Source organism: Rhinolophus sinicus, chromosome 18 (assembly GCF_057876585.1).
Source record: "Rhinolophus sinicus isolate RSI-liver-muscle chromosome 18, RSI-T2T, whole genome shotgun sequence".
Lineage (NCBI taxonomy): Eukaryota > Metazoa > Chordata > Mammalia > Chiroptera > Rhinolophidae > Rhinolophus > Rhinolophus sinicus.
In genome coordinates, this window is record NC_142518.1 from 117,025,788 (window position 1) to 117,039,227 (window position 13,440).

A 13,440-nucleotide genomic window follows, 5' to 3' on the forward strand; every position below is an offset into this window, starting at 1 on the left:
GGTTGTCTGGTGGCAGTGGCATCAGCAGCCAGGAACAATGATAGGAGTAACTTAGAAAGAATGCTAGACCATAGAGATTGTGATCAGTAAGCCTAAGGGTATTGATCATAAGTTTCAGGGTAAGTTTCTAAGCACGGAACTGGGACACGGGACATTGTGAGCTCAAGCCGCAGGGGGATGATCTATGACTAAGCTATAGGTCAAGACAAGGGGAGTACAGCCAGGCCTCTACTCCGGGTGCCTCTACTCCGGGTGCCGCCGGGGCCCTGCGTATCTGGTCAGGAGTTGGTAATTGTTGATGCTGGCTGATATGCCTGTGTGGGGGTGGGGGATGGACGCCTTATGCTATTCTACTTGTGTATAAACTTGAAATTTTCCATAGCAAAACGTTTTAAATATGAAATAGAGAAGGGTGGATCAGGAGCTGTTTACCCAAATGCAGCTTATCGTTTCAACTTTGGAACGCTTTCCTTACAGACAGCAAGGATCTTAAATTTAAGAACGCGTGTGATTTGTGCACACTGGTGGTGTTGCTGGCGGCGGCTTATGACTGGAGACAGAGATGTCGCCCCCTCATTTCAGCCCCCTCATTAGGCAGCATCTGTGCTGTTCCTCCCAGCCTGTGACAGCCTGTTTGGTTGCCAGGCAATGGAAGCCAGAAGCCAGAAGCCCTTTTCTTGGGAGGGAGAAACAGGGAAAGGGAGGGAGAGAGCAAGGAGGGGGTGGGGGGGAAAGAAGTTGCTGGTGGGGAGAAGCTTGTCCCAGCCTGGGGGCCCGGCCCAGCGGGAGAGACGAGGGGTGCTGTGCACCCCGCATTGGAGCCTGGCTTGCACCCCACATTGGAGACCCGCTTCCCACAGCCTCCCTTTCGTGGTTCATTCCTGGGGGGCAGCCCCATTGTCAGAGCGTGAGTCCCCACGGGAGGGTTGGGGGAATGCACGAATGAGACCTTCCTGTGAAGACCAGTGAGGTCTGTGATTAGCACCGAGTCAGAATTCCCCACAGGCCTCTCCTGGGACACACTCCTGAGTATGGTGAAGTTCAAAAGTCCTAGGAAAGCTGCCAGTCAAAGGCGAAACCTGCACTGCTGATCACCCTGAGCTGGGGCCATGCCAGGAGGTAGGAGGGCACCAGGCTTCTTCTTTGGGTGGGGACACCTGCCCTCGCTGACCTTTGGGGAGGGGACGCAGATGCCTCCAGGGCTGCCAAATGGCCTGGCAGCCTCATGGATGCTGCCTGCGTTGGGGAGCCCCGTGCTCTGCCATTGCTTCACACTCGACTGTCACAACTGTCACAGAGAGGCTGTGGGCCTGAGCCCTTCTCTGACGGTCAGTTTGCTGATCTTGGGGCTGGTGGGGGGTAGGGGCGGTTCTCATGTGTGGTCAGTTTGCTGATCTTGGGGCTGGTGGGGGGTAGGGGCGGTTCTCATGTGTGGTCAGTTTGCTGATCTTGGGGCTGGTGGGGGGTAGGGGCGGTTCTCATGTGTGGTCCGTTGCCTTGCTGCAGGCTCCCATGGGCTGGGATGACAATGCGCCCCCACTCCCACCCCTGGGCAGGAATTGCTCTCGCCCAGGGTGAAAGCGTCCACCCTACTGCCATCTACCAGGCCACGCTGGAGGCACGGACACAGTGACCTCAGTCTGTCTCTGGTGAGAGCACACCCCAGAGCCACCCTGCTGCGATCATGAGCCCCGTCCTGCTGGCCTGGGAAGTGGGATTCAGAGGGGCTGCCAGCTGGCAGGATGTGGATGAGGTCCAGCAGCTGCCTCAGACATCAACCTTTGGAGACCCAGCACGTGAGAGAGGAAGGGTGTGTGTGCCCAGTGAGAAAAACATCAGGGAGGCCAGCACTCAGGAGCTGAGCAAGAGCAGGGCCCAGACAGCCCCCTTTCTGCAGCATCTTTGTGGCTCCTGGTTGCTAGGAGCAGGCTCTTCCGTTGCTAAGCAACTGGAGCCTGGGGGATTAAAACCGATTTCCTGAGCTCACTGGAAAGGGGTGGGGGTGGGTGGGGGAGAAGGTGCAACGCAGACACTGTGGGGAGCTCACCCTTGCCTCCAACCTTTGTTGGGGATGTGGGTAGTGGGTGCAGAGAAGGTGAGGCACAGCTGGGAGCTGATCCCTAGGGAGAAGGGGGGAGGGGTGGGGAGGGTTGCACAGCTGGTACTCATTATACAGCACACAAGTCCAAGAGTGGAGTGAGACTAGCAATTAAGATGCCAATTAGAGTTCTAATAGATGTGAACGCTGCTCCTTAGTCCTAATGGATGTGAATGCTGCTCCTTTTGGAAGCCCCAAGAAAGGCCTGCAGTCCCTGGGGGTATTTCTGAGCCACCTGTCCGGGCCAGGCAGGACTGGGCAGGGTTTGTCCTCCAAGCACGGGAGGATCAGAACATTTTAGGGTGCTTGGGCCCCCAAGGGTCCTGGGGCCCAACTGCTTGCTGACTGACAGGCCCCTTGACAAGTGGCCCTCTGCTGGTCTGCTTAGATAATAACCCCAGGATGACAGTGAGCTCACTTCCTCCTGTGACAGCCCTTTCTCTACCTCACCCTTGGAAAGTGCTTTGTCCAATGCAGCCCAAGCCTGTCGCTCTGTGGCTGCTTCTTTCTGCCCCAGAGTCCAGACTTCTGCCACTGCCTGGCCCTCGCAGAGACCTCCTGGCTCAGTACGTAGTCAGTGGGCAGGTGTTTCTCACTCCAGTGGGGTTTCTGTTTTAGGAAAAGCTGGCTGGGGTTGGAGGAGGAGGGCAAAGGCCCTCTCCCTGCTGTGTGTCTGCCCTGACCGTGAATTTCTTCATGCCTTAGCTCCTGCTCCCTGTGCTTGGCTCAGCCTGATCTACAGACCATCTTCCTCATGCAGGTGGCATTCAGTAATCAAGGGCACATTCAGCTGGGCTGAATAAACATTTTCTTTTTCTCTATACCCCTTTCCATCATGTAACATATGTTTTCCATAGAATTTTGTTTTTCTTTCTCCCCACTATGATCTAAGTTCCATGAGGGTTGACATTTTTCTGGGTTTTGTTTATTTGTGTATCTCAGTGTGTACAATAGGCCTGACACCTAGCAGGTGCTCAACAAATGTCATTGGGAGAATAAACAAGAAACTGGTAACCATGGTTGATTCAGGGCAGGAGAGTTGGGTGGCTGAAAGGACAGGCATAGGCATATTTTTCATGTTGTACCTTTTTGTGCCTTTTGAATTTTGTACCATTAGCGTTTATTACTTAAATGTTTTATTAAAATTTTAAAGCTTAGAAAGAGTTTTAAAACCTCTCAAATAAAAGCCAACTCAAGTGACTCATCTCCAACCTTAGGCTCTACTGTTTGTCTGTCAGCTTGCCAGACCCTAGTCATACCAGCCTATGTCATGTGATCCCCTAACTGCCAGTCTACATTTAATTGTAACTAATAACTGATAATTTGCCCATGTCAAGTTATGTTGAAACAGACAAGTTCATATTGTATGCCAAACATTTTCAGCTGACCTCATTGTCTCATTCTCTCCTATGAAAAGCTTACCAGTCTTTTCCCTTTCTGCAACATGGAAACATGCATATATTTAGTGAGATAAGCCCTCTCATCCACTGCCCTTGGCAGCATAAATTAGTATGATTTTTCCCAAAGGTGGTGTAGCAATACGTACTAAAACTTAAAAGTACTCATCCTCATGAGCATCCATTTCTACATAGTCTAAAGAAAATATCAGAAATGTGCATCATGTTTCATGCATAAGGATATTTATCATTATGATGTTTATGTAATGAGAAAATATTTGAAATCATATACATGTCTAATAAGGGGAAAATGGTATTAAAATAAATTATGACATAGCCATGTGAGAGGATATCATGCAGACATTATAAAAAAATCATGTTTTGGGGGCGACCGGGTTGCTAGGTGGTTAGAGCACGAGCTCTGAACAACAGGGTTGCCGGTTCAATTCCCACATGGGCCAGTGAGCTGTGCCCTCCACAACTAGGTTGAAGGACAACGACTGATGGGCCCTGGAGAAACACACGGTTCCCCAATATTCCCCAAGAAAATTTTTTTTAAAAAATCATATTTTGTGGGAAACTGAATTTAATCTAAACTTACTGAAGAATGCTGAAAATTGTGATTAATTATATATACTAGATACACTTAGGCGCAACCACAGGAATTATGAAAAACAAAATGTCCTCTCTATGATATACTTCTTTTTTAGTAGCTTGTCTAAAACACACACTCTCAGTAAGCTGGTGGGGGACAAAAATCATTTTTTTTTCAACCAGTAGACTGTAGTTAGTACAGTGAAATTGCATTTTATGCAGAGGCTAGATTCTAAAAGGGATTAAATATTTAAGGAAAAATCACATATACTCAAAATTATCCTTGAAAGTCATTTGTGAAAGCTCAGTGTGAAAGACCTACATAATGCCTATCAATAAGGCTAGCTTTGGAAAAGATCTCTGTATAAGGATTTGTATAAGGGTTTATTTGAGACAAACTGACAACATATGCTGGGGAGCAAGATCTCAAATGTTCCCTAGATCCCTGTTTCTCCAATTGAGCACCAGATTAAGTAGCTGTCGTGGGTTTAGAGTCCATGTTGCATGAAAAATACATCTTTAAACACTAGAAACACAGTCAAGGTGGTGACATACAGTGGGGACAGAGCCAGGAGTGCGGTTTCCAGGCTCTCAGCCTCACATGGAAAGGTGCTGGCTCAGGTAGCAAATGGCCATCAGCTGTGATTGGATGGCCATCCGCTGTGGCTAGTTGGCCATCAGCTATAATCAGTGAGCCATTGGCCACTAATATAACTGTTGTGGCTACGCTAGCAGCGAAGGGGGCTAGCAAGAAGATGGTGGCTGAGCTAGCAAGAGCAGCAGATTGCAACTAGCAGGGCAGATTGCTAGCTGCAATCTGGGGTTAGCAAGTGGGGTTGGTTGGTAGAGAGAAGTGGACAGCAGGTTGCGGATAGTGTGGCTCCTGCTTCCTGTGTCTCCAACTGTCATGCGGGGCGGCCTGCAGGGCCTCTGGTCCCGCTCCCCACATAACAACACAGGATATGGTGAGTCTAAAAAGGAACAGCCACGGAGCCATAGATAGGGAGTCATACCACTATATTCTCGCTGGCGGCATCCGCCTCTCTGCAACCCGCTCTTGCTAGCTCAGCCACCATCTTCTTGCTAGCCCCCCATTTGCTGCTAGTGTAGCCATGGCAGTTATATTAGTGGCCAATGGCTCACTGGTTACAGCTGACGGCCAACTGGCCACAGCTGATGACCATCCACTACCCGAGCCAGCACCTTTCCCCGTGAGGCTGAGAGCCTGGAAACTGCATTCCTGGCTCTGTCCCCATACCAACCCAGCCGCCAGCGAGACTATAGTGGTGTGACTCCCCTATCTATGGCTCCATGGGTGTTCCTTTTTGGCCTCACCATGTCCTGCATTCTTATGTGGGGAGCGGGAGCTGAGACCCCGCCTGACACCCTGCATGACACATACTTACACTATGAGAAGCACACAGGAACTGAGATCTAGGTGAAGAGCAGATTCAACTCTCCCAACCCTCACTCACTGTGAGTGGAATACTAGGTGGATTCATCCCCATTATTTATATTCCTATCTCCCACATGTGTGCATGATGTGACTCCACAATCTATAGGAGTCACAACCCCCCAAAAGAGTACATTTGGAGACAAAGTCAGAAAATGCCTCTCAAACTGAAATTATTAAGAATCAACAGGAAAGGGAGATAACCAAAAAGTGGCCGAACTGGAGAGATAGTATGTGCTTATAATATTATTACTTCCATGTTTCCCACATTTCCATAAGTCATATTGCATGTCTTCTAAACAGAAATATCAAGAACCTTCCAAATTCAATTGGGCTGATTCTGAAGTAGAAATGACTAGAATGGAATTCATTGAGTAGTGGGGGGAGTTTTCACAGGTTCAATTGTAACAAGGATGAGGTAATTGTATTGTCATAACAAAAGGGAAGTTTGCATAGAATATTGAAAAAGTAGGGCCCAAACTCAAGAATTTGATTGCGTTAATCAGCTCTGTGCAAAGAGGAGAGCATGGTATATGGCAGACATAAGATTTGGTTTCTGTGGAGGTATATCCAACTATGAGCCAAACCCTTTTGCTCAGGTGCAACTACACACAGCCTCTTCTGATTACCATAATGGTAGCTAACATTTTTTGAGCGCTTACTATATGGCAGGCCTAGTCACATTTTGGCTTGACTCAACATACTAAGCAGGATACTAGTGGCTTCATTTCACTACTCTAACTTCCTCTTGTGTTTAAGTTTGTGTTATTCCCTCTTAGGGGACTGAAAGCTAAGAGAAGTTACTAAGGCCTAAATTGGTTGGTCTAAGGCTGAGTATCTGACTATTTAGAAGCTCTTCCTGGGAAATTGAAACTGTGTGTGTGTGTGTGTGTGTGTGTGTGTGAGAGAGAGAGAGAGAGAGAGAGAGAGAGAGAGAGAGAGACACAGAGAGAGACAAATGGATTTTCCCTCCATGGCCAAACCTTAAAAGTAAACACCGTGTTTCCCTGAAAATAAGACCTAGCCGGACAATCAGCCTTAAGGCATTTTTTGGAGCAAAAATTAATATAAGACCCGGTCTTATATAAGACATGGTATTATACCCGGTATTATATGATATATTAATTATATTGTATAAGACCCAGTCTTATAGTAAAATAAGACTGGGTCTTATATTAATGTTTGCTCCAAAAGACGCATTAGAGCTGATTGTCCGGCTAGGTCTTATTTTCGGGGAAACATGGCAATAGTGCCATGGATCTCTGGGGAAGCTGCATTTCCCTTGCTTTCTGAGGAGCAGAGGAAGCTGCTCATCAGAGTGTGATGCAAAACAAAACAAAACATTATAAAAAGGATAAATGATATTGTCTATTGTCTGAGTTTCTGCAGACTGCAGTTGCCTGTTCTAGTCCATTCCTGAGATCCCATAACACTCTTGACTTTGGGTTTTACAAGACACCTCTAACTCTTTAAAATCAATTTCTCTATTTTGCCTGAAGCAGCTTACATTTGTTTTGGTTACTTGTAGCTGAAGAATCTTAGTATAGACACCTTAGTCAGGTTGATCATCCTGCCTAAGTCCCTGGACCAATTTCCTTTTATTTGTCTTTTATCACCTTGTCCAGAACAATGTCCAAGAATGCCCTCTACTTTCCCTGCTTTAGTCCCTGCTCCAGCCCCTTTCTTTCCACTGGCTGACATGCTGCAGTTCAATTAATTACTCTTGCCAGTGCCCAAGGGGTTGAGCCAGAGCCAAGCCACAAGTCACTGCCAACAAAGTAGCTGTATTTATTTCCAGTCTGTAGTAGTAGATAATTTATATATGTATTTAGAGTCTGTTGGAAGTTGTTGTGGAGAAAGTGGAAGGACAGTTCCAAAGTGAACATAGACACCATATCAGTAGAGGAATGAAACACATTTGTTAGATAATCTGTAGGCGCTCAGCCAGGGATTTCAGAGGAGACAGAGCAGATGACTGAGGTAATTCTCCAAAAATCAAGTTGCCATGTCAGGCTAACTGCTTTGTGGTGCATAGCTTTGCTTTTGAGGCAGGGAGAGCAGAAATATAACAAAGAACTAAAGATTTAGCAACCAGACAAGACAGGAACTCCAAGGCAGGGAAATGGGAGGGGAGAAGGTGAAGGAACAAGGTGACAGGATGGAAGAAAAATGAAGTAGAAACCCACAGAGACAAACCAGAGCATTCTAAAAGCACCAAGTCAGGAACCAGTTGACTCATCTGGACGTCAGCCAAACCAGACAGGGTAGCCCCATGTTGTGTTGATATAGCTAGCAGAGCCAAGAGCTTTGAAGACACTGATTTGGCCTTTCCTGATTATTTCGGCAAGACCACACTCCCCCCACCCCACCCCCCGTACTTATATCAACATGATTTGGATGAGCTCCTTTCTAATTGCCACTGTAGGCCTTCAACCTACATCAAATGATCTGCATTGTATCAGAGGTCTCCATTTCTCTCTATCCCTCTTTCCAGGCAGAATATTGATAGACACATCACAATTGAGCTTGCAACTAATATTTATCATTACTTGATGCAAGTTTTAGTGTAAATGAAATCCATCTTTATATTTGGTCATTTTATCCAGGGTAAAGTGTTCCATTATAATTCATGAAAAATTCAAGAAAGAACAGAGTGTCTATTCAGGCATAATTGGTTTCAAGAAACCCACTCAAGTTAGCTTATGTAAAGTGAAGTTTATTCTAAGGCTATGAGTAGAGTAATAGGATGGAAGGAAGAGTACAGAAATCCAAGAATAAATATTGTAACAGGAATGGACCTCACCAAGATCAGAGAGGGGTCATAGTTTTGGCTTCAAGGTAGCCCTAGAGAATTTCAATAACAGGTTAGAGTCTTTATTCTAGTGACTAAATGACTGCTTCTTTGCATCCCACTAACACTTGACTGCCTCTACTCATTATTACTGCTAAATCTCCTTGTGCATGGCTTGTCATGGCTTCTCCAGTTCCAAGTATACCTCGTGACCTTTCAGCTGTAATAAGTCACTGTTTGTTTTTTGTTATTGTTGTTTTGTTCGATATTTTAGATGTAAGAAAGAAAGTAACTGATTAGCCCAGCTAATTTTTTTCAAACCAGCCCATGTCCTTGAGAAAGGTCTTCTTTCCCATCACAAAAATTTAGCTGTGGCCAGGACAGGGAGGACAGGCAGAGTCATATGGTAGAAAAAGTGACTACTTAGGCAGCACCAGCTGTGCACAGGGCCATTTCACTTACAATAATGTATGGGTAAAGCTTGCACCTTAACATATCTGTGAAGGAGAATTATAAACGTCTTCTAGAGCAGAAGACAATGGAATATGACATAAAGTGGGAGGAAAGAAAATGGCTGAGGCACTGGTGTCTACAACAATGAAAACTAACATGAGGGACCAATTTAAGCCTGAGAAAAGGCCTTAGACCCAAACAGTAGAAAGTTTGTTATGGGGCTCCCTTACAGGGACATGCATCGTACATCTACTTGGAACCAACCACTTTATATTTATTCACTCCTTTTTTTGCTCTTATATTATCCCTGGGAAATAATTATTATAACCGAATTGTACAGATAAAGAAAATGAAGCCCCAAAAGTAACTATCTAAACTTATGAACAAAAGAATGACAGAGGAGGGACATAAAGCTAGGAAGTCCAAGATCTATTCCACATGTTCCTGTTAGCAAGCAGGAAACCTCCATTGGTGGGTATAGTGGCCATCTTTATGGAGATAGGCGCATAAGTAGAAAGTCAGGCAAATGTCTTGGGGACTTGGACTAGCCTTCTGGGGCCATCTGAGTTAGTGTGGTTTTAAAACCAGGCAAGTCATGTAAGTCCTAGTAATAAGCCACAGGTGAAAGGATCAGACACCAGGGAGAGGGTAAGTGATAACAATTACTTTAAAAATGAGCTTATGACCTCCCCTCAAATAGCCAGCCCTGACAAAGGACCCTTTGGGGATCCATAGGCATCAGGCAAGGCCCTGGAAATTGGTCCTTACTGATGGTAATGTTATTGAATAATGAGGGGAGGCCGGGAGTAAGGCACAGGACAGTTCATTTTGGAGTTGTACCTCCATTTGAGGCAGAGAGGAACCCAGAAGACGATGTCCTGTACTCCCAGGGTCAGGCAGATCAGAGACTCCTAATTCCTCTTCCACATTCCCCTCCCCTTCCACAGGAGAGGCAGACACGGGTGGGCCGTGCGCAAGGGGTCCACCCAGCTCCTGCCGCCTTCCACGCCTCCATCTCGGGACTCTGGTCCCCTCACTACCCAGAGCCTTCCTTGGGGGGGGGGGCAGAGTGGGCCTGGGGGAAGCAGGAGCTGACTCCAGGAGCAGCAAGCAGGCCGTCTGAGAAGTCAGTCATGGGAAAAGACAGGATCACTAACTTCCCTACTTTCTGTGAGGTGGGCTGGAGAAGAGGTTTGCAACCTGGCATTCAGTTCCCCCCATGGGCCTCACTTTCCCGATGTGCAAAACAGGTATAAGAGCAGCTACCTCCCGTGTGTGTGTGTGTGTGTGTGTGTGTGTGTGTGTGTGTAAGCCCTTGTGTTCATGGTGTGTGTGTGTGTGTGTGTAAGCCCTTGTGTTCATGGTGTGTGTGTGTGTGTAAGCCCTTGTGTTCATGGTGTGTTTGTATGTGTGTATGGGGGGGGCTTGTGTTCATGGAGCTGGAGGGTGAAGGGCGTGTGTCTGTGCACCCTTCCTCCAGGTGTGTTGGGGGAGCAGGAGGCGAATGAGGAGGCAGGTAGCTGCAAGATCTGGGACTGGTACGAAGAAAGTGGCCTTTGCAAGGTTTTAGGGCCTCAGGATCTGCAAGGCTGCCCCCCTCACCCCTCAAAGCCAGCCTCCACCTTGGAAGAGGGAGGGTGTATGTGGGGGGAGTGGGCGGGGAGTGGGGGTGATCACCCGGCTCCCTCCCTCATGAGTCTCACTTAGGCAGGCGGCTGAAGAAAGCAGGCTGCAGAGCAGACTGGACCAGTGTTGCGTGGGTGGGGGCACTGAGGAGGGCGGGTCTTGGAGCCCACCTGGTCCTTCCCAGCACTGCTAGGGCTGCGTGCGGCTTTGCAGCAGGCTCGGCACGCCCAGGAAATGCTGCTGGCTCACCTGCGTGAAGCGGGGGCGGCCGGTGGGGCCCGTTCTCCCTGGGTGGGACCTGGGGACGGCTGCTGGGGGAGCTGCCACCAGCCGGGTCGCCCTCCGAGTCGGGGGACAGCTTGCGTGGGGACTGGCCGTCTTGGGCAGAAGCGGCCCACGGCGCTGAGCTGCTTGCTGCGTGGAGGCGGCGGCCCCGCAAGCAGGCGCGGCCCGGGGTGGGAGGTTGCAGAGCAGCGCGCCGGAAGACGGCCGCTCCGGCCCGAGCCGGCGTTTCCTGGGGCCGGTTCCCGCCCGCAGCCCCCTCGTGCCCGCGGGCCTCCTGTCTGGAGTCCCCGAGGTCGCCCGCCAGCTGCGGCCCGCCCCCGCCTTGGGGCCTTGGGGCCTTGGGCCCCATCTGGCGGGGACGAGAGGTGGGGTTGCAGGGCTGTCTGCCCGCGCAGCCTGGGCCCCTCGAGGACGCCGGGCGGAGCGCTGGGCCGTGGGGTGGCCGCCGAGGCGACGTCGCCGCGGTCCCGGTGCGGGGGCGCGGGCGGGGGCGGGGGCGCGGGCGCGGGGATGGAGCGGGAGCGGGGCCGGCACACGCCGCGGCTGCCGTCTGTCCGTCGTGACAGAGAGTTGGCTGGGGTACCCCCCCCCCCGGGGCACCCCCCACCCCCCACCACCACCGCGCGCCCTTCCGTCCTCGCCGCCCCCTCCCCGGGTTCGGGCTCCGACACGCGTGAGATGTGAGCACTGAGCTGATTTGATGGCGCCGCGTCCGGCTGCGCAGGAAACCGACGGCGGAGCGCTGACTTCTTCCGGGCGGGCGGCGCTGGCCCCGCGGAGGCCCTGTCGGGGCGCGGGACCCGGGTGCTGCGGCCTCGGCGGAAGCGGCGCCGTGCCCCCTTCCTGCCCCAAAGGTGCTGCGGTCTGTATTCTCTAGGCCGCAGCGGTCCCGAAGAGGAAAAGGCATCTTGGAAAGAAGATAGTAGAAATTCCTTCTTGTGTTTCTTCTCTTTGTTCCGCCTGTGCTCCTTTCATTCCTGAAATCCCTGGGTTCTAGCTGAGTGAGCGACACAAAGCAGGTCCATAGAAAATGTTGCTGAAACGACTTGAAAACCAAGCACGCAACTCTGCCTTTGGTGACCACTAGAGAGAGCTGAAACGCAGGAATCCAAAAACCTAAAGCCAAGCCAGCTGAAGTGCCTTCCTTGTGCCTGTGCAGTTTCCCCTCCATTTCAGCGTATTAGAATTTCAGTACTTGCTTCCTGGCTCTGTTTCAAACCGGCACTCACCCTATCTAGGTACCAGCTGTCACACACCTGGGAAGTGGCAGAGAGCTTGCTGCTGGGAACCTCCTCAGACATGAAAAGACCCTGCAGGAGGACATATGCCCATAAAAATTATGGGATTCCACAACTTTGAGATGAAATGATCCTGAGTGATCAAAAACAGATTGGGGTCCTAGGGCTTCTGGGGTAGGGAGTGAGGGGGCAGCAGACCTCAGGTGAGAGAGTCTCAGTGGGAGGAGATGATGAGGCTGGCATCCTGAGGATGTCTGCAGTGAGTCAGGAGAGAAATTGCAATAGCCGGAAGCTGGGTGGACAACGACCCTGTCAAAGGAAAGAAACCAATCCCCGCTCATCGCCTCTCCCCTGCCTAGTGTGTGGCCACAGGGAGACGGACTTTGTGTGTCTCTTGTGTTGCTGTTGGTGGAAGGGCAGTAGGTGGAATCAGCTCTCCAAGGCCAAGGCTACATGAAGGTCTGCAGTGCTTGTGAAGAGACTCTCAAAGGTATGTGTCAGTTAGGAGTGAGGGTAATCATGAAAAGATGGGGTATGCTAAAAGTTACACTTAAGTTTCAGTTTTGCTTGAAACCAGTTCTGCTGACAACCTTTTGGAAATGGTCTCAGCACACTGTTGTTGAATGAAGTGGGCAAGTCATTTTCCCCTCCTTGGGTCAGTTTCCTCATCTGTAAAACGAGGGCTTTGGACTGGACTGGAAATCAGTTACCTGAATTCAGGTCTCAACCTGCTGTCACTGATGAAGTGTGTGAACCTGCTGTAGCCCCTTCCTAGCTCTAGGCCTCAGTTTCCCCACTAAAATTTCATGGAGAGTATAGACCACGGAGACTGTAAGGTGACTCCTAGCTTTGTCATCATTGTAGGTGCCTTTTTTTTTCAAATTTGTTTTTAAACAAATTTTTAAAAAATTTTATTGGGGAATATCAGGGAACAGTGTGTTTCTCCAGGGCCCATCAGCTCCAAGAAGTTGTCCTTCATTCTAGTGGAGGGAGCAGCTCGCCATCCCATGCGGGAATTGAACCAGCAACCCTGTTGTTCAGAGCTCATGTTCTAACCAACTGAGCCATCTGGCTGTCCCTTTAGGTGCCTTTTGTATCACCATTAATGCCTCTTGCTTCCTGCTATGGAACCCAGCTATACCAGTCCTTCACATTGCCCCATCAATAACAAGGGAGAGGATAGGGGGCTTGAATTTGCAACATGGCATGTTTGTAGCAAGGTGATGGCCTTGGCGGAGCCTCCACTCCAACTCAGCCAATAAGTACGTTCTCATTTTGTGACATAACCACTTTCCCACTTCGGAGCTCCCTTACAAATCCAATCCTGAATGGTCCACCCACCTCCAAACCCCTACATAGCTCCTTTTAAAATTTCTGCACTTACAGACAGTGTAGCCCCTGCCAGAAATATGATTTGAAATAAGATTTCAGTTCTGAAGCCAAACTTCCTGCTGTTAACCAGGTTAAGACTATTTCACGCTTTCAGGCAACACACATACCAAAGC

The 13,440-nt window shown here is 49.4% G+C and overlaps 1 protein-coding gene and 1 long non-coding RNA gene across 2 annotated transcripts; one reads left to right on the forward strand and one right to left on the reverse strand.

The window, feature by feature from the left end:
• The first annotated feature begins 912 nt into the window (after positions 1 to 912).
• LOC109455971 (uncharacterized) lies at positions 913 to 3,831 on the forward strand. The gene is made up of 3 exons (XR_012493311.2): positions 913 to 1,119; positions 1,507 to 1,649; positions 2,804 to 3,831. It is a non-coding gene; the product is annotated as an uncharacterized LOC109455971 (long non-coding RNA).
• Positions 3,832 to 10,531: 6,700 nt separating this feature from the next.
• LOC148754710 (uncharacterized) lies at positions 10,532 to 11,668 on the reverse strand (the record flags this gene model as incomplete). Its single annotated transcript, XM_088795046.1, has 1 exon — positions 10,532 to 11,668. A coding segment is annotated over one exon (1,011 nt), but the record flags the coding sequence as incomplete, so codon positions are not given.
• Positions 11,669 to 13,440: the final 1,772 nt, after the last annotated feature.